The sequence below is a fragment of the Drosophila ficusphila genome, unplaced genomic scaffold (assembly GCF_018152265.1).
Source record: "Drosophila ficusphila isolate 14025-0441.05 unplaced genomic scaffold, ASM1815226v1 contig_791, whole genome shotgun sequence".
NCBI lineage: Eukaryota > Metazoa > Arthropoda > Insecta > Diptera > Drosophilidae > Drosophila > Drosophila ficusphila.
The window spans coordinates 18,157,001-18,181,939 of NW_025064737.1; the positions used below are offsets into that span (position 1 = coordinate 18,157,001).

General features: G+C 42.7%; 1 protein-coding gene and 1 long non-coding RNA gene across 8 annotated transcripts; one reads left to right on the top strand and one right to left on the bottom strand.

The window, feature by feature from the left end:
- The first annotated feature begins 7,188 nt into the window (after nt 1-7,188).
- On the top strand, nt 7,189-8,999 carry LOC108091671. Of its 2 annotated transcripts, XR_001771409.1 has the most exons (3): nt 7,189-7,932; nt 8,553-8,748; nt 8,805-8,999. It is a non-coding gene; the product is annotated as an uncharacterized LOC108091671 (long non-coding RNA). The 2 variants fall into 2 exon arrangements; XR_001771408.1 differs by having other exon boundaries at nt 8,553-8,999.
- Nucleotides 9,000-9,517: 518 nt separating this feature from the next.
- LOC108091670 (hemicentin-1) lies at nt 9,518-24,484 on the bottom strand. 6 transcript variants are annotated; one of them, XM_017190985.1, is made up of 18 exons: nt 24,198-24,484; nt 22,476-22,685; nt 18,466-18,976; nt 16,729-17,048; nt 16,162-16,365; nt 15,951-16,102; nt 15,539-15,683; nt 15,278-15,408; nt 14,623-14,782; nt 13,612-13,781; nt 13,425-13,548; nt 13,188-13,348; nt 12,468-12,609; nt 12,273-12,396; nt 11,805-12,172; nt 11,375-11,586; nt 10,919-11,143; nt 9,518-10,286 (listed from the first exon to the last, which is right to left on the bottom strand). In XM_017190985.1, the coding sequence occupies exons 3-18, from the start codon at nt 18,831-18,833 to the stop codon at nt 10,233-10,235; spliced, it is 3,060 nt and encodes a 1,019-aa protein (XP_017046474.1). In that variant the 5' UTR covers nt 18,834-18,976; nt 22,476-22,685; nt 24,198-24,484; the 3' UTR covers nt 9,518-10,232. The 6 variants fall into 6 exon arrangements, with proteins under 6 accessions (XP_017046474.1, XP_017046472.1, XP_017046476.1 ...); XM_017190983.1 differs by having other exon boundaries at nt 24,010-24,484; XM_017190987.2 differs by lacking the exon at nt 24,198-24,484 and adding an exon at nt 23,901-23,976.
- Between the last annotated feature and the right edge of the window lie 455 nt (nt 24,485-24,939).

Below are 24,939 nucleotides of genomic sequence, written 5' to 3' on the forward strand. Positions count from 1 at the left end.
TGTTCTGTGTGCAAAATTAATTTTTTCCCCGTTTTTTGACCAACTGAGATTCAGATTACAAGCCATAAATGCAGCTGGTTGTTGCTGCTGGTCCGTTCGACTGCAATAACTCGAAATCAAAACGCAGCGTGCAGTCGCCAGTGGAAGCACTCTGTCACGGACTCGCCAGCCAACGCCCTCCGACCCACCCACAGATATATCCCGATATATCCCCCAGCCTCAGACCCTGCACAACCACACACACGCACACGGATATACATATATCGTGGAATATATGCCTCTATGGCCAACTGGACATCATTTACGGCTGCCGCTGACACGCGCTTGAAACCCGCCCGCTGGGCAAACGGTCGATGTCCGACGGTCGACAGTCGACGGACGACGGACATTTTTGTCGGCGGACACCGGACACTAGTCGAGGGGGGAAGGGGGAGGGGGAGGTGGAGAAAAGAGGTATAAGCGAGGGGTCCGACACTGGCAAATTTTCAAAATATTATTTTGATTTTCAGCGTTCATTTTTCAACGACATTTTTAAATCTGTTTTTTTTTTAAGTGAGAAAAACGACAATATATTTTTAACCTAGTTACATTTTAAAAAATATGAACACAAATTTAAATACATCACCATTGAATAGAAATATTTGAACACATGGTATTTATCTAAAGACAAAAAATCAAGAATATAGTAGTTCCACAAATAATAGTGTTATTTTACTTTAATATTTATCTTTTCAATATTTAATAGTTATTTAATGTGGTATAAAAACCCAATGTGACATTCGTGTGCAATTTTTTGAGTGCAGGCCCAGAGAGTCTGGCACTGGCAACAAATGCCGTGAGTGCCCGACGCACAGAGACAACGGACAGCAGGACATGCCTCCAATTTGGGGCGGGGACAGTTAAGGAGGAGGAGGAGGAAGGTAAGAAGGGTGGGGAGGGGGAGGTAAGGATTTAGGCCCAGAGCCAGCAGCAACCGCTGGCAGTAATCGACGTCGAGTTGGGGCAATTGATTAGAAGAACTAGCTGAAAAATGTGCCCATGCAGAAAGATCGAAACAGGAACCAGTCGCCAACCCCTCCCCCTCCTCTCTCCACCAATCTATTGCCACTTTGGAACGGGCAGTGGAGGCCAGGTCTTGGCACAAAAGGCGACTGGACCTAGACCCTGGCGCTGGGGCCGCAAATTGGCGAGAAATATTGGCGCACAAATCGATTGGCCAATGAATATGTATTGGCCGGCCGGCCATCCACAAGTATGTCCGATGGTAACCCGAGGTGTTGTGAAGTAAATTGCAAAATATATTGCCACGAGAGTTGGCAAGGCATGGGAAATATGATATTAAATATTATGAAAGCGGATGAAAATGCACTGCACGTCGCCAATCTTGTTAGCAGCCAATCAGGGATGTAACAAAATAATTGTCTGTGATTTGGCCGCCATTATTCACACTTTGTTAAACGAGCTGCTTCAATTAATTCAGCCGCCTTGAATAAGTGCTCAGTTAGGCCATAAATCATTTTTAATAAATTCGGTTTCCATTTAGCCAAAGGGGAAAATTACTGTATGAGTCTTAGCGCCTTTAAAGTGTGTTTGTGGGCAGATAAATATGAAACCAGTAGACACAGAAAGAATTTATGGACTTAAAACTTACGAAAAACTAAATATCAAATTGTGAATAAAAAACAAATTTACACTTCATCTGTTTTTAATATTTCTTTTTTTATCTGAGAACCGTTAAATGCATGGAGGTTGCCAGATAGTTTAAAAGCCGGTAGGTGGCGCAACAATTCGTGGCTATCTACATGTTCTACATTTATTTTACACAAAATGAAAGATTCTAATATACACAGCTCAAAAGTTGGATCTTATAAAAATGTGATTCTTGTATTTAAATAAAGTCTTTCTTACGTTTGATGGTCTTTTAAAAAAACTTAGTAAACAAATGCAACAAAAATCCAGCTGAACATTTGGATTAACATACGTTAAATTTGGTTTGGTGTATAAGAGTTTTGGCTTACTTTTCTTCTTTAGCGCACATTGTGTTTAATTACATGTTAGCTGACCAATTATTTAAACATCTGTTGGATGCTTTCCAATTAAAACTCATCACATAATTTATTTCAAATGATACTGCAATCGATTTTAACCCAGACTAACATACAATTGTCTGCGAAGAGGGGTTTCTATGAGAAACTGCCTTATTTTCTCTTTTTAAAAACATTGCCAAGATGAGTGAGCATCAACAAGTGTGCTTGAAAAAGGCTTTGCTTGCGGGAGTAATTCGATGCACTGATCCGGTTGCTAATTCAATTACGGTGTGTTTCTGAGGCCGGGTTCCATATCTCCACATCTCCATATCTCGACTCGGCATTCCTAATCATTTGTTGGTCATGTTATTCCAGCCCCCAACTTCTGGGATCCAATGCAGCAGCAGTTCGTTAACGAGCTTTTGATACACTTTTTCCCCACACTGACCCCTGACATGATTTCAGTTTGATATGGGTGCGGGAAAGTGCTGACTAAAGGCCAAGGCGAGGGCTCCAATAAAGGCGTAAATTAATTAACAATATCGTATTTCCGAGCGCCGCAAGTTAGCTCCGCAAACCACCGTTCATAACAAGTCAAATTCCGGGGGAACCACCGCCCCCATGCTTTGCGAAAGGATATACAATAAGTATATCCACGCCATATGCGAGTTTCCTTATGTTTATTTGCATAAGTAGCTCAGCTCGCTGCTGGGTAAAATGGAGTGGCGTCGCCTTTCCACATCCATATGCGTGTACAAATTACGGCCAAAAAGAATGGTTGGCTGACAGACAGCCTGGCTGTTGGTTGTTGGCTCTAAGGGGGCTGCGAGGCCAAAGAGGTCGAAGGGTAAAAGGGCACGGGGCCGATTCAACTAGTTGAATGATGTCCTTAATAATGAAGGAGCAAACCAGAACCTTAAATAAACACGACCGCCTCGAATCCTCGAATCGCCCATCTCGCATTACGGATGGACTCTAAGCGGAAATATTTGTTTTCAGACAGTTTTATCTTTCGGGTCAAATCATATGTCATCTTTTGCGTATTTATTTTGCTGGCAATAAATTTTGCAACAGCAACAGCCTCTCGACGGGGGGAGAGGTGAGAGTTGGTGGTTTTTTGGGGTCCGAACCCCTGGCAGACAGGTGGATGTGGATGTGAATAGGGGATGTGGGTGTGGATGTGGGTGAGAGGATATGGAGATATATAGGTTGGCGTGTGCTGGGGTTGTCCGGGCCACATTATTAAGAAAGTTTCCAGCCCGTTGTCGTCTCGCCCTGTCGGCAATGAAAATTGCGGTTTATGTTAATCACGGGACAGACGAAAAAAGCGAGCACCGAAAAATTGACAAATTGCTCCGAATGCGAATATATATACGTACAAATTTATATATATGTATCTACGTTTTGGTAAGTCGACGTTCTAGAGGATTGATTTATGTGTGGGCGTGTGTGAGATGGCGATGTTCTCGGGTGTGTGGGTGTGTGGGCGTTGGGCGTTTGTTGCGGTGGTTTTGGGGGCGGTCTTGTCCTTGGGCTTTCCGCTGTCCCGGTTGCAGACAATTAGGCAGACTGTTTGTCAATCCATCCGATCCGCTTTCCCTTTCTCCCGGCGACGCCTTCATTCAAATTATAGCACGTAGCAACGTGTTACAACCTAATTAAAATTAAAAAAGGACTTCGAGTCCTTGACACGACCACCCAGCGGGGGGTTACCAAGTCCTCGGGAAAGGGGAAGGCAGGGGGGGGACATTCAGAAGAGCCAGCGATACGTCACACAAAGTCAAAATTCGTGGCAGCCCTCCAGCGAAACGCCACTCAGACATGGACGTATCCGTAGCACACTTAAAAAAAAGAGGATTAGGCTGTGATACCAAGAGGGATATTTTTTAAAATTTCATCTAATTAATTATACTATCCAATAAAATTATGAGATTATACTCAGAGTGAAGAAACAAGGTTTATAACATAAGAATCTGTATTCCTTTCAGAAAAAAATAGCTTTCCCTTGATTAACTGAAAATAGCATTCTAGTACTTCATTATCCAATGTCTTTAACCACTATTATAATTAATTTAACCACATTTCTTGAAGTGCATAGCCAGTATTATGGTACACCTATGACCAGATGAGGGCATCTCTAATGCGCACACAAAACGTGCTAATGCTAATGGCAACTGGAGGGTTTCGGTAGGGGATTCGCAACGGTTTGCGGAATGGGGGTTACGGCTAGAGGGATATGGATGAGGATGGGGGTGGGGGGTGGGGGGTCAGAGGTCAGGGGTGTTTTCGTACCCGCACACGCTGCCGTTGTCTTGATGTCAAATGTAAGTGGCACTGCAGCCAAGGCTGCTGGCGGTTGACGTTCGGCGGTTGACGGCTGGCGGCTGGCGGTGGGCTTCGAGCTGAGTGCGCCAGCATCTGTATCTGCATCTGCATCCGAACAGAAGTCGCTAAATATGCACTAAAAAAATTAACAACTTCAAACAAAAATTAAAAAAAAATGTAAGTACATTTAAATTGTGTTACTTCCAATTCAAATCTTTTAAAATCAATATACCATTAGCAGAAAGTCATGTAATGATTGATAGTTGTTGCTTTGATAACTCTCAATAACTTTACATTCAGTATTGTATCAGCACTTTGTATATACCATACATATTAGTAGAAAAATCGAAATAATATTTTAGACATCATATTTACACCCCCCTTTTTTCCAAGTGCACTGAGCCAAGCATCGGAAAAGCTGCGCTCATGGTGGCAAGGGCATAACTATAGCTGCAGAATAGATTGTGTGTACAAATTGAGAGGATATATATTTTTTCTCATTTCTGCAAACTGAATCGCTGTTTGTCGGATGCTCACTGATATTGTAGTTAGGATGCGAGGAGGAGCAGTCCCGCCTCCGCCTTCGCATTCGCCTTTGCCAGGACTCCCTTCGCCACTCCCGCGATTACAATCAATATAAATCACATTTACCCAGAGCGAAAATGCTTTCTACTTCAGCGAAGAAGCCAAAAATTCATACGCAACAGGGGAATTTGCTACTTTTTTTACGATATGCGAATGCGTGTGTGTGGCTGTGTGTAAATGTTTATATATTGTACAACAGCAGACACGGGCAATGAAAGAGGGACCGAGGAGTGCAGAGGGGTTTACAGATGGCGCCGGCTCCATCTTTGCTCCTACTATTTCCACTTTCGACTTACCGCGTCTATTTTTTTCCATTTGCCCAGGATACAAAAATACGAAAACCCCAAAAAAGCCAACAGGCAGGCAAATATGCAACAAATTCTCATTCAAAACACGCACGCAAATTTCTCCAATTCGCTGCTAGAGAGAAAAAAAGGGAAACGCTGGAAAAGTGGGGTAAAAGGGGCCACCTGGCGATGCGAAACCGATGCGAAGTGTAATAGAATGAGGATCGAAAACGTACAACAAAGGATGGCATAATAATAAAAAATTTAAGATGTGTAAAAAACATAAAAAGAAAATTCATTTGCGCCAAATTTGTGGATTTCACCTTAATCTTTTCATGGCTCTACCTTCCCCCCGCCCACTTCATCCCGCAACAAAGTGTGCGAAAATCGATGTACCTATTGAGTGGGTTTGCACTTCCTCCATTTTATCCCGCTAAAAGTTACGGCCGGGAAAGGGTTACGCCCTCGTCCCTTTTTATTGGTTTTGTGGCCAGCAAAAAAGGGGGCGGGGCCGTGGTACTACGGTGGCTCCTAGATCCCCGAGGTAGCCGTAAGAGCTATTTAAGTTGACTTGTCCTGCCCTCGAGTTTTACAATCGCTTATTCGGAATTACGTGCTCCACATACAAGTGTGTACTATGTGTGTAGATTTCGTGGCCTATTTGATGATGTATGCCCCGTAATAAGGAAGCTGTACATACAGACTCGTATGGCTGTGGCTACGAAAAGAATCTCGAATTCACACTAGATATGGAAATGGAAATGGACAACGGAGCGCTGTTGACGATGCCCACTACCTACTTGGCGATCCGCTTCAATTGAATTAATTGAAATTCTTCGCTCAACTAAGCGACCGCACACAAAAACGAATCTGTGAGCTCATGAGAACTTGTAAATACGAGCAGCAATCACAAGTTTAGTTCCTTCATTCAAGTCTTAATTTTTAGGGCAGCTCCACAGTGCGGGGCATGTGGATAGGTCTGTATTCCGTTTAATTTGAGGATTACAATCGGCTAAATTATAATTTAAATTCTACACAAACCAAAATCAATAGAAACTTAACACTTGAAGGGGCCAGAATTGTAATTCCTCAGGTCATACATGCAATTGTAATTTAAACAAGAAGGCAATGGAGTAAAGCTCTATAATTGATGCGTCAACTTGCATTCGAATCGATTGGATGAGTAATTTCAATTAATTACAGACATTTCATCTCATCTCAAAAGTTCTATGTAGCTTTCTATTAGTTTGGCAACTAGAGATGTTTTCGTTACAAAAGGCCAGTTGTATCTTAAACGTAACTTAAATTTGGGTCAAGTGTTATCAAACACATTAAAGATTAAATTTAATAAGCAGATGCTAGAAGTATAAAATGTTTCATTCAAGTTCCTGTATAATTTAAAATTTAAATGAATAAAAATATTTCTGACTCATTTTCTTCTTTTTCCTTTTAATTAATGAATGTGGATAGGAAGTACTTGGAATTCCAACTTGAGACATTTATTTTGCGGTCAAACGGGACATGGCGACCCCATAAAATGAGGGTGAGAACATAAGAGTCTCGGTAATTCATTTGGCACCTTTGAGGAACCCACATGATGGCACTTGATCGTCTTAAGCGCTAAAAGTGCATAATGCCGGACTCATAAGTGGACAAAAATTGAATCTCCCCAGCGTGTGGATATAATCCCGGCAAGCGTATTAGGAAAACCAAGTGGGGAAAAACAGGGGACCAGCCTAATCTATTATGCGCCTGGACAATCTGCTCGTGTGAAAAGCCGTCGGCGGTGGTGATTTAAGATCCGAGTTTTCCATCTCAAAAACAGAACTGAAATTGTAACGAGCGAGAGAGCCCGATTAAGTAATCTCGCATCTGAATGGAAGGCGGCTATTTCGAGGCGAGTCGAGTGCTTCTATTTCAATTTCAGTTTCAATTCGACTATATGCGGGATAGTTCAGATGGCCGGCTTAGTCAGTCAGTAATCAACTGCAGTTCGGGGTGGAAAGTGTCGTCGTCGAGTGGAAAGTGGGCGGGGAAATCGCTCTTCTTGTTGCGGAATTGACTCGCACCAATACAAATACCCAATGCTACGCATATATGAGGGCGATCTCTCGCACACACACACGGATTTTCACACACACTGCGAGCGTAATGAATTGATGGTTATTTTCAAAAATCCAACGACTGTCCGCGCGATCACTGCACAAATCAGTTGTGGAATCGCCCTCGACCGGCAATGTTCTCCGCGTTCTCGAACTCGGACCTCCGATCGCAGATCGCAGATCTCATATCTTGGACCACCGAAACCCCAACTGTGAAATAATTCCAAATCGAATCTCTTCAAGGAATTGTAAAACTCGGTGCTTAACACAATCTAGCTTTTGCCTTCAAAATACTCAATAATTATAAACTCTATAAATATATACATATACGTTTGAGATCGATGACTACTGGTCAATTCTCCGAGCGGGGTTAAGACCCTTCCATGGCGCGATAATCGCAATCATCGTTCTCGTCGTCAACAGCGGCAACAGGCACACCAGCAACACCAACAGCAGCACCAACAGCAACACCAACAGCAACACCAACAGCAACACCAACAGCAACAGCAGCAACATGGAAAGCAGCAACATCAGCGATGAGTGTTCGCCTCGTGCGGATCTCTATCTCACACCCACTCTCTCTTCCCGATTCTCCGGAATATATAAGTATGTATGTGATACTGCAGCATTTCCTACATAATTCAGTTCATCTCAGCTTAAAGCAATGCAATTTATTTAAAAGGCCTCGTATAAATATTAAAAGGAAAGAGCTGCTCAATGAAGAAAGAAAATATAAAATTTTAATCTAATTGAAAAATTTGAAATTTTACCATAACCTAATTTTTAATGAACAAATTATATACTGATTTTTAAACTGACGAAATCATTTGACTTTCACCAAATTATGAATTTTTTTTTTTTTTTGCATATTTTTCATATTTAATTAAATTTTTGTTTAAGAACACTCTCCAAAAAATATAATTTAATTGAGATAAGAATTTATCTCTTTGATATAAACCTATTGAGTATCTGAATCACTGGCAATAAATTAAATTCCACTCGAATCTCAACCAATTGACGCCCTTAAAGATGAAATTCTATTAAGCCAAATCAAAATTGGCTGCGATGACAATAGCCGTAGTTAATGCAAATCAGGAAATGCAACAGATTTTCAACGTTGTTTTTGTTGTTGCTGGCTTGTTGTTGTTCTTATGGCCGCTGCTTAAATGGACTCACTTAACTAAGTGTTATTGTACTCTGATTAATCTATGTATATTCTAATTTAGCTGATGAATGCATTCAGCCAGCTATTTATTGTGCTCCGTTTGTGCATCTTGCGCTGACAAATTGTTGAATGTGAGAGCTCCTCTGATGTTTTTTTGACAAGTACTTGACGCTCCTGCCCCGGCGGCAACAGCAATCATAATCGGGCGATGCGATGCGGCAACAATAAGACTGTGCAGCAGCAGCAACAGCCACATTGTATGTAGTTATATTCGTTTTATTCGTTTAAATTCAATTGACTTTGAATGCTCCAGCAATGAAGGCAGCAAGGCAGCCAAGGCAGCAACAAAAACACACAGACACACAGCGATGTTGTCGACGTTGTCGTCTGTCATGGAGCAATTTTGAACGCTGTCGGCAAATACGGGCAACGGGCAAACGGGCAACGGAAAACGAATGAGGGTCAATTAAGCCAATTTAAATTTAATAAACTTATGTATTATGTGCAAGAGGTTACTAGCCGTACACGACTTTGCAATGATACACATCTACATTCGAATCGAGCGGCGGGCGGGTGAGGAAATATAAATATTTTTCGGGGGAGGACAGCATTTCGAGCAGACAGTTGCCACAGAAGGTTAAGTATCTCGAACAGATAGATATTAATAACTCAAAAACTAAACGATAAGAGGCATAGTTCAGAATACATTAACCTTGCACAAACACACACATTTACATTTATCTCCGAACGGATGGAGCATCTTCAAGCTGTCAATTGTGAGCGATCCAGAGAAAGTACTTCCATACTAATTGATTTATCATTTCAGAACTTGCAACCAGGGAGCGGAGATCAAGGCCCACAGATCAAGGGTGACTATGGGATATATATTTAACGAGTGATTACTTACCGAGTTCGCTTTCCTAAGTACTAGTGCCGCAGGAGTTAGGTTCCTATCCGCAATACCTCCTGCTGCCCAAGTGCTTATTAAAGCGACGAGTTGTCCATCAATGAAGAAGTGACCAGTGATTCGATTCCATTTAGTTATAATTTAATTGTATTTAATATTTCTCCTAATAGTTACAAAAACTAGGCTTGACAAATTATACTAATCTTTGCGCTTGCTGTTCGTATTGCACGAGGCAATACTCCAAGATACATACATTTTTAATCCGATATATATAACTATCCTCAAGCTGTTGGGTGTCCGCTCCAGGGAAGAACGGCCAGATTCGGAATTCAGAATTCAGAATTCAGTGTTTAGAGTTCACAGTTCAGAGTTCAGAATGGCGGGGCTCTGGAAGGGACACACTCCCTCCGGATCGCTCCGAAGATTTGTACACACGTTGCGGCGTAGCAATTGTTTTATAAATGCTTAATTTACTCCTAGATGATGGGGGGCAACACAACGTACATCGAAGCGAACGGCGTTTCGTCCTCACAATAAATTATGACCTATGACCTATGTACAGTTGTCGGTTGTCGGTTGTCAGTTGTCAGTTGTGTGTTCGGTTGGAGCAGTTAGACAATTTCAAATTACAGGGAGAGTCTGTGTAGGGAGTCCCGGCCTGCTATATAATCATAATCGTAATCATGTATGTACACTTCGCTTATAACCGATACTTAGGACTACAACTTAGCTCTAGTTAAATACACGTACGTGGTAGCTACACTTAAACACTCGGGCTAATCGAAACGAAAATCAATAGGTAATACTTTCATAGAGGATATGGACATGATATTCTCACAAATGCGACTCCCGCAGCACTCTGCCGGGAACTCTGGAAGAGTGCAGGTCCTGTTCAGATTAAATGGATATATATATACGTTTATTGGTATACTAAATATGGCGTAAATTAGTTGCAATCGGCCTGCTCAGTTTGCTTTCTGTTTGTTTGTTTGTTTGTGTTGGTTTTTGGCGCACAACAATGACCTTGGGTTAGCTTAGCGAGCGTTAGGATGTCGGCGATATGTTAAGTTGACAGCTTTTGATTTCGGAATATAGGAAACAGGATATAGGATATGTTAGGGAAACAGGATATCGGGGGATATGGTGTGTGGGTGAAACGTTAAACGATATGTTCTTTAGAAGTAGTTTCGTTCGCTCTTCCCTTCCTTTCGATGAGAATATTCCTTATCGGGCTTAATTACAACAACAGATGACAACGATTATTTACAAAACGAGTGTATTGCAGTTACACTTTTGGCATTGCATTAAGTACACAAGATGCTTACGAGCTAGAAGAAGTCTTTCCTCAAACCATGCGAATAAATACGTCTAGCTGCTAGGATATTATTCGATACGATGCGGTACGATACTCATGTATTAATACATTTGCCACTCTATATCTTTTGGTTTTACTTTCTTTTTTTTTTTTTTGTACACTCAGAAGTAAGTATGGGTGTGTGAGAGCTTTATATACAACTTTCCTGTATGCGATTCGAGGTGGTTACGATCTCCGGACCGGTGCGAAATCTGTATTCGCTCAGCGACGACGTCACCGACGGATTGTTCGGACTCAGCAGACTGACCTCCATGGGCTGGGGCGTCAGGTGGTACGAGGAGGAGGGCGTCGAGGTGCTCACGTTGTAGTTCAGCGAACCCAGCGGCGGACTGCACGTGGTGATGCCCTTTTTGTTCAGTGTAGCATAGCTCTGTGCGGTATGGTAATCGGGTTTGGTTTTTTTTTTGGGAAGAAAGCGGGAGAGGAAAGCCACAAGATGAGCACCATGAAATAGGGTATGATATACCAACAACCAAAAGCGTTTAAGCCTAAGCTGGCAAACTATCGAAACTATCGAAATCTATCGATGTTTTTTAGATATACAATAAAAAACTGAAAAACTGAAAGTTTGCCAGCTTTTATTTTAGATTCAGATACTCACGATCTGCTTGCTGGGCCGGAAAGTGTAGTGCAGCACCTCGTTCCCGGAACTGCTCATCAGCCCGATGCTGGACAGCCCCTCCGCCGCCCCCAGTCCCCCCTCGCTCGCCCCCTTCGAGAGCTCCGCATCCCGCAGGTAATCGCGCTGCATCAGTCGATTCGAGGGGCTGGCGAAGCCCGGCGGGGAAACCAGGCTCTTCAGCGGACGTTTTTCTGCAAGAATATTAATGAGGAAAGCCAAATAAGTAACTGAGGATTGGGTAAGGTTCAAAACAGCTGGTGCCCTAGCCTTTTATTAATTATTCTGAAATTATGTAAGTGAAAATTAAGCTTACGAAAATGTATTTCTTATTGATTACATTGTAACGAATTGTATTTAGTAATACAACTAGTGTAAGGCTCATATATTTTCTTGACCAACCGATACTCACCATACTGATTTGGTATTACATCGGGATCGGTGTCGTCTATATCGGCCTGATCGGCCATGGGACTGTGCCGAGTGCGGGCCGTCGAGCGGAGTGTGTCGCCGGACATGGCCACCAAGCCGATGGGCGAGCTGCCCTTCAGCCCGCCCTCTAGGCCAACGCCCCCTCCTCCACCCACACCGCCCACATCGCCGAGGGCGGGGCAGTCGACCGCGCTGCGACCGTCACAGTTGAGCGGCAGGAGGCTGTGGTGGGGCTGGTGGTTGCCGGATCCGTCCGGCTGGACGCCAGGATGCAACGGGTCCAGCTGGCAGTCCGCCGGAATGGTGAGCTGCGTGTGCTTGGCCACCTTCAGATTGCTGTCGCTGCGCCTGCAATTTAAATTGGAGGGCCATTAACGCAAAGCCGCAGCCATTAGCCATTAGCCAGTGGCTGTTAGCCGGTAGCTGTTAGCTCTTAGCTGGTTCGTACCGATTGGAGAACCTCCGGTAGATGGCCGCCAACATGATGCAGAAGATGGCGAAGAGCAGGCCGCACATCAGGGTCAATCCGGCCAGGAATGGCGAGAGGGGCATCGAGAGGCCGGTGGAGGCGCCTGCGAGGCCGCAATTAAATTATTGCCACATAATTCCCAATTACCAAGGGTTCTCGGACCGCGGCACTCACCTGTGAACTTCGCCACGCCCTTGAAGTTGATGTCGTCGATTATGGTGGGCTCCGAACGACCTTTGGCATTAACGGCGAATATCACCATGCGATAGGTGGCCGCCTGGTCTAAATTGTCTATCACAAAGGTCACCGGCGTGTGCTAAATAATTAAGGGGAATGCAAACAACGAACGAACGAATTTATGAATTAGTTTTCGAGTGTTTAAATTGAAATGCCATTAAAAATGTTTAGTACATTTTGACCCGCTCTTTAAGACCCATTTTATTACAGCTCAGTATTTAAACAAATTTAATTTATGGCAAAGGCTTTCGGGAAAATACATAAAAGGTTGCATCATAAATAATTAAACTTTAAAGCACTGACTTTAATGCGAAATTTTAGATCCCATAAAACATAGTTTGAACAGAACTCTTGGAGTCGTTTTAAGGCGCCCTTCAAATTATTTTTTCTTGCAAAATAACTTCATTAATTGTCTGGCAAACATGGCCTAACATCTTTAAAATAATTTATTCAACCAATTATTGCTTTTTTACGGGAATTCACCATTTAAAAAAGAGGGCGCCTTAAAGTATGCAACATCTTCCGGCGCTTATCTACGGTTCCCCGGAACACTTCACGGCAATTAATTACACAGAACCCTCATTGGCTAGGGAAGCATCCCGATAAAGCGGTCCACTGCGCCACCCGCCCAGTAATTAAGACGACCGGTCGGCTTACCGAAACCGTGATGTTCCTGGCCAGCCGCAGAGTGTTCAGCTCGACGAGCTCCAGCATGAATCCCTGCGGAAGTCCGCCGTCGAATCCCTCCAGGCAGTCGACTTGCAGCGAGTCCACCGACTGATTGGTCACCGAGCAGTTCTGCAGGGGGAACGGCCGACCTGCGGATAGAGTTATATTCACCCCTGATTAACTGGGCCAAATCAAATAATGGCGCTGATGATGAGGGCTGCTTACCGGCTGCCACAATCTGGAACACGCAGGGACTCTTCTGCGTGCCAATCGAGTTCTTCGCCCAGCAGGATATCGTTCCATAGTCGAGGTCCGTGCTCGGTGTGTAGTTCAGTCGCGACATGCCCGTCTTGAGTGGAATATATAGAGTATATAGATAGATACACAGATAGTTAGCAAGTGCAAGTGCTACCTCGCTGGAGTGGAGGCGGGCTGGCAGTTCCGTCTGCTCGCCGGACGAGTTGAAGGTCCAGTGGAAGGAGTCCGCCGGCGGCGAGGAGTCCACCTCGCATTTCAGTGGCAGGGTCTCGTGCTTGAGGGCCCCCAGCAGCTCCTCGTGGTCCGTGGCACAGATCGGGGCGTCTATCGAAGACAAGTGAGTAATCAGAGCGCTTATTGAAATATTTAACGCCCCATCAAGCCGTTCGAACAAAACGATTGGCGATATGCAGGCGGAAGCGATTGGCAATGCACTCGAAAAAAATTGGGTCAAAGGATATTGTTCAAAATAAAAGTGAAAAGAAATAAAGGAAAATACTTTCTGCACTACCAAATAAGCAAACTTCTTAATAATAAACCGAGCATCGAAGAGGAATTACCAACTTATTCTTAATCTTTGCAATGTTTCCGCCCAACTCATAATTTCTCGCAGTTATGCACTTTAAACGGACTTGAAATTAATGCCGAATTTCGAATTTGGCTGCCGCATTTTGGGCATTGCGATGCCTAAGCCAAGCTCCTGGTCATTTGGAATATCATTCGGTGCCAGAGTCGGGGAATTTTGAGGAGGAGGAGGCCGGGCAAGTGCCAAGGCAATGCATTCATTGCGCCATAATCTTGGTCATTAACGTGAGTCGCAAGGACTGCGGGTTGTGGGAATTTCTGCAGGGAAAGTGGAGAAAGAGGGGAAAGTGGAAAATGTGGGGAAAGGGGAGGGATGGAGAAGTATATGCTGGGGACTTGGGACGACACACCTACTCAGCCTTTGTTCTTGGCTTCGGGCCAGAATTTAGCAGTGAGCCCCGTACTCTAAATACATTAAGAGCCATTCAAACTCAAGGATTAAATTGGAAATTACAGAGACGTTAGTTCAAAGCCAAACTTGGCTAACTTCGATGGAAGCGACGGGAAGGGGGGACGGAGAGAGGGTGCTTCGGTTGGTTGTCGGATGGAGACGGTTGGGATTTGGCTGCGATTTACTTACAGCGTATGCGCAATGTGACCGGATTACTGGGGCCCTTGCCCTCCGAGTTGACAGCCAGGCAGGTGTAGTCGCCGGCGGAGGCGCGCGAAACGCTCTGCAGCACCAGCGACTGATCCGACAGGATGACGCCCGCGGATATGTTGTGCTGCAGCTCCTTGCCCTGCACAGAGAGAAAAAAAGGGAGGAAATCAGTCATAAAGTAGGTAGAAATCAAAAAAAGAATGTATAGGCGCATAAACTTATCACAAGAAAATAACTGACATACATAATATTTTTGTATGAAAACTGTTCGTATGTCATTTAAATCTCATAATTAGCATGTCAATAAAAAACATATTAATCACCATAGGCTTTGATTTAGTGTTAATTATTGAAGTAAAGAACGCAAGTTGTTTATATCAAAACATATTATAAATATTAATGATTTGAATCCGTGTCATTTAGCTTGACAACAAATAAAAGCGAATTTATCAAGATTTTATTTTTCAACTTTAGGTGAATGCAATATATAGTTATACTGAGTTCTCGAACTTTCTGTAACTATCAGAAATACAGTGAAAATCAAGAGTGAAAGTACTCTGTAAATTATGAAAATTCGATTTGTTTTTCGCAGTGAGGCCAAGTAGTTGGCCCCATTATTCAGGGACATGCTTACATTATGGAACCAGGACATCTTGTAGGGCTTCGGGTTGGCCAGCACAATGCACTCGAAGTACGCATCGTCGCCCTCCTTGATGTCGTCGGGATTCAGCGAGGAGCCAATCTTGAGCGTTGTGGTCGGCTGGTCTGTGGCCACATGGGAGAAATGAGAAATGAGAAACGAGAATCGAGAAACGAGAGGCGAGAAAGGAGAAAGTAGAAAGGATTTTTTTGCAATTAGGCTTCACTTTCTCAACTGCGGCGCAGCTTTCCTTACAATGGACAATGAGTCGCCATTTGTCCTCAATGGCGCTGCCGTCGATGAATTGATTTTCCGCCCGACATGTTAAATATTTGCCATCGTCCTCGCGTCCGGGCGTAAACGTCAGTATACTTAGAGATTGATTATCGGGTTCATTAAACTAAAAAAGAAACGCAAACAGAGTCCATTAGGAAATGAATAATGGAACGGAAGCGGGGCCGAAAAGTAACCGAACCGAACGGAACAGAAAGCAAAGTTTGGGATATCCAAGGCCAAGGCGAATGGAACCGAACCGAAAAACCCGGCGAAAATGGAAGGGAAATTTGTGGCAATTATAAGCAACGCACACAGTACACAATATTAATTTGTGTTTAATTAATGAGTTTCGGGACTTGGTCGGCGCATTCTCATTACGAGCTGGGCTTACGTTCTTGGTGAGCTTCTTCAGCTGCTTGCTGCCCTTCCACCAGGTAATCAATGCTGGAGGCTTCGATCCGGAGCTCTTGCACTCCACATCGTAGGTGCGATCCGCGGATACAAATCGATCCTTGGTGAGGATGTGCACGGCAATGGGTTTCACTGTAACAGAAACCATTAGAACTTCCGAACAAAAGGTGATCCTAGCCAGCTTCACTCACGATTCACGTCCAGTACAACCACCTTGTTGTTCGGTGGCGTCAGATTCGTATTGCTGGCCACGCACATTAGACGGGAGTTCAGGTGTTGACGGCCAACATTTGGATAGGACAGGTGGTTAATCGTTTTGCCATCGGGCCGCTGCTCGAAGGACTCGTCGATGGCCGTGTTGTCCAAGTACCAGGTGACATTGGGCCGCGGCCGCCCTGAATTTTCGTGGATGGAGTGGATGGAGTGAATAGCAAACACGTTTTAATAAATTATTCAATTTGTAAAATTCACGAAATTTAAATGTCGAGCATTTTTTATTAATTGCCCAACTTTAAAACAAAGCTTTTTTACATTGATTGCATGGGTTGAGTGAATAACATGGGCATTTCAATAAATTATTCAACTTGTAAAAAATTCACGAAAGTTAATTGTCTAATAGAGGAAAGGTTTTTCTGATAAAAATGATAAAAGATATAATAAGTTAGCTTTTGGGTTTTTAGTTGAATTTTGTATCGGTTTATAAATTAATCATAATTGCACTTTTAGTTTAATTTACAAGATGCAATCAAATGTATTACCTCCTGATACTTCGCAGGATAGGACGATGTCGTTTCCCTCATTGAAGGACTCCACATTTCCAGCTTTTTCGTGCCTGTTTTGGCCATATATGATGGGTCTGTCTGGAGGAACGATGACTGTAAGGTTGATCTTCAGATTCCGGGTGGGAGAGTTGCGGAAGTCGACGCGACACCGGTAGACTCCTTCGTCCTCGATCCGGATGTTGTCGATCTTCAGCTGGGCGGGGTGGGTGGTGCTGCTGAAGTGGGCGCGGGTGCCGAAGGCCGACGGCGAGGACCACAGACGCGCTTGGCCAAACTGACGACCTCGCACATCAAAACTGTAATAAAAGGGTTTTAAATTTAATAATTTAACTGATGTTTTAATAAAACAAGAAAGGAAGCTAGCTTCGGCAAACCGAAGCTTATATACCCTTGCAGTCATCAAATATTTCGAACAGAATACACAAAGGCTAAACAACATCGAAGCAACGACGACTTTTCTACTAATTTTTCATATTTTTGACTATTGTTCATATGACAGTTATATGATATAGTCGTCCGATTTTGATGAAATTTTATTTGTTATTCAAGAGTCGTTAGAAAACTCTATATTCCAAAAATCATGATTCTCTGATGAGAAATAACGATGTTATCATTTTATTTCCGTTAATTCTATATAGATTTTTCGATCTTTCTATATGATATAGTTGTCCGATTTTTATGAACATTTTTTTATAAACCAAGGCTAGTTAAAAAACTTGATACTCAAAAAATCATAGTCGTGTGATGAAAAACAATCACCTTATCAATTAATTTCCATTAATTCTTTATATATTTTTTGATCTCTCCTATGGCAGCTATATGATAGAGTTATCCGATTTCGATAAAATTTAACCCGAAATTCAATAGTAACTAGAAAACGCCATGTGGAAGAAATCAAGTCGATCTGATCAAAAACAACGGCGTTAGAATTTTGTATTTTAATCTCTTGTATGGGAGCTATCCTATATAGTCGCCCGATCCGGCCCGTTCCGACTTATATACTGCGTGCAATAGCTACACACCTTTTGGGAAAGTTTCAGCAAGATAGCTTTAAAAATGAGAGACTAGTTTGGGCAGAAACGGACAGGAGGACAGACGGACAGACGGACAGACGGACAGACGGACAGACAGACAGACGGACAGACGGACAGACGGACAGACGGACAGACGTACAGACGTATTTCGATTCAGATGGTGATGCTGATCAAGAATATATATACTTTATGGGGTCTAAGGTGTCTCCTTCACTGCGTTGCAAACTTCTGGCCAAAATTATAATACCCTTTGCTCTGCAAGGGTATAAAAAAAACTAATAAAAAAATAACTATAAAATTTATCAAAGACAAAAATTCAAACTTCAATTATTTAAAGCAAACTTAATCTATTACTTTTCTAATTAAGTATTTAACTAAACGAAATCACTATTACTAAAACTGCAAGGACATAAATCTCAGCGGCGAATTTGCTTCTGCAATGTTTCCGCATAATATGTATTTAATTACACCCCAGGGCCTGTTAATTGTTATTAAGTTTTTGCGTGATTAATTCGTTTCTGGATTTGAAACATTAATACTAATGACCACTATACAAAACTTCCTACAGGATTAAAGGAAAGCTTTTAAATTAAAACGAACAGTTGAATCTAAGGAAAGATGAATTTCCACCTAATGCTTCAAGCTTTATATCGATTATTTGATTTGGCTTTCCACTTACTTGTAGATGGGCTCGCCATCGCCCTCGCGAAACCAGAGGACCATGTAGACGGCGTCGTCCCTTTCCTGCGGCGAGATGTCGCAAGGAAGCATCGCCTGCCGCCCAAGGACTCCCTGCACGGTGCTGAGTGGAACCGGTCGGTCGAGATTCTGCATGAGTTCATCCTGTTCGATGTACGTGCCGAGCACCTGGAGAATCCCAGACAGCATGAGCAGCGGCAGGAGCAACTGCCTCCAGGCATTCGAGCTGGGGAATAAGTGGGGCGATGTGGTGGCTCTTCTCCGGGAGGAGGAGGAGGGCTCCCGATCCTCCCGCTCCTCCTTTTCAATCAGTCGGCAAACTACTTGGTACGTTTCCTCGTGATGCATGATTTTCGGTTTCTCTTTTACTCAAACTTATCGCTTGCTAAGACTTTTCTTTTGACCTTTCTCATAGCCATTGATAGATTATCGCACTTTCATCCATGATGCGGAACTTGTGGGCGAACGGGGGGTGATTGGCTATCCTTTAGCTGCACAATGCAATAGTTCAAGTCATTAGTTACTACACTGTGATAAGGTCGTTAGGATATATTTTCAACATTTTACTTTGGAGTATACTAATGTTTTATATTATATTTAAATTCTTAAATGTATGTATAATGGTTGATTGATTTCTGTTTTTTTTTGCATATTTGCATATCAGCTGTAGCCCATAATTTTAAATTATTTTAAACGTTCAAAGCAGAACAAACAAAGGAATACATAACCAATAGGAAAACATTTTCCGCATATTTGTAAATGAATTTCAGCATTTTAGGTTTTTGGCTTCAATCACATAAATTTTGTGGTTACGCAAACTATTTTGCAAAATCCCGCCTGTCACTTATAAAACTAATAAACTGGTGACTGCCAAAAAAGTAACTGCTATAATGCAAACCCAATTAAATATACAGCACGAAGAAAAATATTTAAAATACGGAAAACTTTGTTTGCCCATGGCCTTTAAAGTTTAAACCGACTCTGAAATTCATGTGGCCTGTGTGAATAATGGGGAGGCATTATATTTGTGGCGCAGATAGCATTAAGCATAATACCTTCAACTCCATTTACCATCAATGGGAGTAAAACAGTTTGATATTGCTGTGGGGAAAAGCAATTAAGATATGAATCGTAGCATTATTAAGCTCCCGAATTCGAGCACTCAATTTGCAATGAATGTCTTTTGCAATGCTCTCAACAACTTTAGGATATGCACCATTTCAAAAAGAACGATTCCCATCTTCGATCAAAGTGATTGCTAAACTTAATTGGTCAGCACCAAGGGCAAAAATTTAAATATTTTTTTGGGTAAACGTGTCTTTTGTCTACCAAATCACAATTAATAACCGCTGTCAATTCCATTCATCTCGCCAATAAATCACACGTATTTAAGAGAACAATGCGTTCCGGGATCAACACGTCCCACTCATTTTGGCGATTTGATGAAGTCTCATAGAAAGTCGCTAAAGTGTAACTAACACTTTTATTGAGGTAATAACTGCGGATGCTGGCTTTTAGATGTATTCATACCCCATTTGACGAATGGCGTTCTTAGCTCTTGGCCAGGTTGGAATTCATGACGCATTTGCGGTCGACTATCCAATTTACGGTGCTGTGTGTCAACGTAATATCTTTAAAAAATGTGAAGTCATTTGTTTTGGCACATAGCTGACATTGCCAAAAAGCCAAAACCGAAAAATCAAAACTGACAAGGCGAGAAAAGTGAAGTGAGCTATCCGGATTGTGGCCGGGAAAGTATGTCCCTGGTTGGCCAGTCAGTTTGAAGTCGTAAAAGATGGTGATGATGACCGGAATGCCAGACATATGGGCAAGTTGCCCCCTTTTTCGGCTGAGATCGCAAACTGCGATAACAAAGGGGGAAAGAGTTATGGCTAACGAATATCCGAGATTCCAGTCAAGTGGCATGGCTCATGCTCATATGTCCACTCAAAGTTATGGGCCTAATGCCCCTTTATGGCCATTTAATGTTATAACTTAATTAATTATTACGATATTCCATTTCCCCCGGTCGAAAAAGAAGAGCTGCTCATCAATATGCCGTCCGCAATTTGCCTATGAATGTGATAGACAAACACTTGGCCCAGACTCGATTTTGATAGGGAGAGATATATACCCATATACCCTGCCTCATGGCTTCTTAGAAAATCGTAAAACCCATTTAATAAGAACCATAGCGAATCGATAAATATTCAAAATGAAAATCAAATACAGTCATATCAATCAACTGCCTCCGTAATTATATGTATCTCAAACTACCTTTATTGTGATGGATTTCCAAGGGTATTTGTGAGCCTCTTTGTGGCCCTTTAAGAGCTCCCTTTGTTAACCACTTTTGGTCGATTCCAACAAAATATTTTGAATGCTGACAAGCTGACCCCACCAAAGAGAACCGGTTATCTCACTGAACTTGAATTCTTCGCTATTTAAAATTCATTAGCTTTTATCTGTTTTTATTGCCACATAGAATAAACAATGGATGCGTTGATTTATTAATTATTTATTTCGTTTTTACTTAACAAATAATGAAATAATATTTCCAGCGCACAAAAAGCAGCTGGAAGGCGGCAAACAAAGCGATTTTCCCGATTGTTTGATTGAAGGTGTCGAGCCTCATTTGAGTTTGAAAAAGCCAACATATCATAGCCATCAAATCGCATAAACCGGATTGTAAATTTACACCTGTAATTTCAATTTCCGTCCGCCGGCTGCCACTTAAAGTCGCTAAGCGATTTCTAATGGAAGCAATTAAACCGCTGGGCCCCCGCTAAATATATTACCCTTTCTCTCTGCGGCTAAAACGAGGAGCAGCCCATCCGCAAAAGTCGTAAACTTGATTTCCTATGCACTCAAATCGTGGGCCCCATGGGCGCTTTGTTCGCACATGGAGGTGCGAATTTTTCAGCCTGAAAGCAGATCAAAGATATTTGCATACCCCGAATAAACTACAACTAGGGATGTCGTTCGACCTTTGGGGAGGAGAGGGGGGCTTGAGGGGGAGGGGGGAAACCGGTGGGGCTTTGCTCTCCTCGGACTCATCGTCGGCATTAATAAGTATAAATAACTCTTTGATGGGCAGCCGGTTGCGGGTTGCCGCTGGCCGGCGACTAAGTTTGTTTAGTTTGCTGGCCATTTGTACAAAACACCTTTGGCTTCTACACGAAATATGACAAGAAATCAACCGAAACCGGTTTCGGCCTTCAATGTAATGTGATTTTTGTGAGAAATGTCCAGAAAAAATGCTTAGCACTTGGAGAAATACGTCCTAGATGGGGAACCAATAAAAATCAATTCCGGATGTGGGGATAAATTTTGTTATAAACAAGATAATTAAGGTGACTAATGAAGACTCAAAAACAAAGCTTATTCGTACACCTAATTGTTCATAATCTGAAGATGACTTTCAGGTATTCTCAATTCTGGTTTAAAAATCGTATTCTTTATTGTTTAAGAATTGCTAAATACCAGTAGAGTAACAAGTATATTTAAATAGGTTTAATTATTGACTTATTATAAGTTCTTATTTTTAATCCCTTTTTTTTCTACAGTGCAAAGAAAATCAGAGGAAAAAGGCGGCAGTGTACGGATACGCCATGCTTGAAATGCTAAGAGATTTTTGTGGGCCTGGTCGCTGGCTGATGTTGTCTCTGTTTGCCGGTTGCTGTGGTGTTGCTAATTAAGATTACAGACATCGATACTTTTCGGAAAGCAGTGGCACGTACACATATAGCACGCCGACTATATAGTAAGAGCCGATACGACGGGAATGTAGGTAAAGAGATGGCCGGCAAAGCAAAAGGCCAAAGCAAAAGGCTGGCTAAAGGCAGTTGATGGCTCCCCAAAGTGCTACATCAACGCCGAGTGACAGCGATGGGGCTGGCTCCTGGCTTATTAATTATGTAGCTTAATTTGCGATTATGCAGATATGCATGAGCATAAATTTTGAGGGAAATAAGCAGCCAGATAACTCACCTGCTAATGTATGTGCATATATGCCAGCCGATTTCATTCAATATTCCATGTTGTTTTTATTGCCCTGCTTTGTTTGATTTCGATTTTGCTGTTTTGCTTTTGCTTTTGGGGAACTTCGAACTGGAACCGAAACTAGGGTTTGTTTTGCTTTCGGCCAGCTTCTGGCTAGTTTGCTTCTAATGAGCCACAGACACGCCGTCTGAACGGAATCTGCGATTGAACCGAGAGATAAACATTTGTAAGCAAGGGAACTCGAACCTCTTAACGAACTCGGAACTCGAACTCGGGTAACTTGGTACTCGAAACTCGCACAGAACTGATTGCACGCCTAATTGGCCAAGATTTACGTTCGCACCTCCTGCTGTTGCAACTTAGTTTTGATTGCGTTAAGCTCACTATCCGCATCCTCACTATCCGCACGTGTGTGATTGTGGCCAAGTGTAATCAAGTGCCGCCGAGGATCTCTCGAATCTCCTCTCGTTTTGACAACTATTACCATAACAAATCAGCGCGCCTGCCACTGACAGGGCCAATTGAACTCAACCGCACACGGAGCGACGACAAAAAAATATTTACACGGCACCCGACTATCGCAATGGGTTTGGGGTTAAGGGGCACGGGTTTGGTATTATTGGGGGATTCAGGTTGGGAACAGGGAACAGTAAGGTGGGAGGGAGCTGGGAAGTGGGTGCCAGGAATGGGATTTGAGCACGAGTCACCAAACAACGGCGAGGAGCCCGTGCCACGGTTATATCCTTTGCAGCCTTGTAGTCCGTATTCTGCCGGTTTCTCCTCTTCGTTTTTTTTTTTATGCCACAGTCGTAAATTCCAATTATCGACGAACTCGAGGCACGGCACCACAAACCGAGCAGCCAGCCCTTCCTTCGAGTGGAGAGCCGCTGAAGTGGTGGCAACTGGCAACTGGCAAATGGAGCTGGAGCTCGAGTGCTGGAGCGATTTTCAAAGTCAGCCGCGGCAACGTTTGTTGCTATTTTAGTCTGCCGGGATTTTCATAAGATTTTTTCCAACATTTCATTTTATTTTATTTTGGCTAATCCTTGAAGTTTCGGCCAGACAAGCCAACGAGTTATTGTCGAGGGTTTTATCAAAGAATTTAAATACTTGCTAACGGTTTTTGGGGAATTTAAGCTATTTTAATCAAGACTCAGTTGTCGTTGCAAGAATTTGTTTCAAAACAAAAAAAATATTTTGGGTAATTATTAAAGTAGCTAATTGTTTCTTGTTTGCAGACAAGTATTTATTGGACAAATATTGCTGGATTTTCCTTCTTCTTATTTTGTTTTCCAGACAGCAATCCATTACAAAGTTTTCGTGATTTCTTTAACTTTTAATAGGACATTTCGATTGGCAAGTCAAGGTTATTTTCTTGTCTACTAATTCATTCAAGTTTGTTACGATACACACGTCTTCTTATTGGGATTCAGCATATTTTAGTTGGGTTTATTATATCAAATTATTGGCCTAGAATTTCGAGTACTGAAAACCGGCAAGATGAATTCCGGCGATGCATTACCACTTGGCCATTTGTTGAGATTATCGTTAGCTGCTCGAGGCCACACACTTTTGCGATTGGTTGTATTTCATTAGGGATAATTTGCATTTATCACTTTCGACGGTTTTGGGGTTTATGATGGGTTTTATTAAGCACTTCGCCACTAAATCCTGTATATGAGCACAATGCCAAACACCTCTTCTACTCACACAGATACACCGCACTTGTGCGCCTGTAGTGGTGCGTGCTCGAGTACAAGAGCCGAGAACACTTGTGCGTGCCAGTCTGGGTTTCTGTGTGTGTGTGTCTGTGTTTGTGTGTGAGTGGGTGCGCGTTGGTGTGCGTTACGATGTACGAATGTGTGTGTATGTGTGTGTGTACGTGTGCGAGGGAGCGCTTTAAATGGAAACCCTGAAGCGAACGGATTGGGCTACATTTCCACTTGGACCGCTCGCGTTTTCCGACAGCAACATGTGTACCGTTATAGCTTCGCGTATCTACTGGATACCCATCGTCGATGCGTTTTCCTCGCGACTATGGTGGAGTATAAAGTGGTATCGTCGGGTGTGTAAGTCCGTTAAATGCTCAAGACCGAAACCCGAAAGATTCTGTAGTCTCTTTCGTGTGCTGGAGGTGATTTTTTCGAGCTGCTAACAGAAATACTTAACAGAAATGCTTAACAGATTTGGACAACAATTTTAAGAACAGCGTCAAAATCTTGACCACAAACTTTACCGCTGCGCTGCAAATGAATAAAAACGTTGTTCAATTTCTGTTAAGCGTATTTCTGTTAGGAGTTTCGAACTCTCTCAGACCGAAAGTCCGAACCAGTTAACGGACTGAAACCAAACTTCGTCGTTTTGGTCGTCAATGCGTTTTCTTCGCGACTTTAGCTTTGATTTGAGTTCGAATTTCGATTCGAACAGCCAGCCAAAGAGAAAACCCCGAAAG

Excerpts from the sequence above, each read along its gene's own strand:
- LOC108091670 (XM_017190985.1), bottom strand. The coding sequence starts at position 18,833 with ATGCATCACGAGGAAACGTACCAAGTAGTTTGCCGACTGATTGAAAAG. Across the intron at positions 17,049-18,465 it reads GATGGCGAGCCCATCTACAA|TTTTGATGTGCGAGGTCGTC; the intron begins GTAAGTGGAAAG and ends CTTTTATTACAG. Across the intron at positions 16,103-16,161 it reads GGTTGTACTGGACGTGAATC|TGAAACCCATTGCCGTGCAC; the intron begins GTGAGTGAAGCT and ends TTTCTGTTACAG.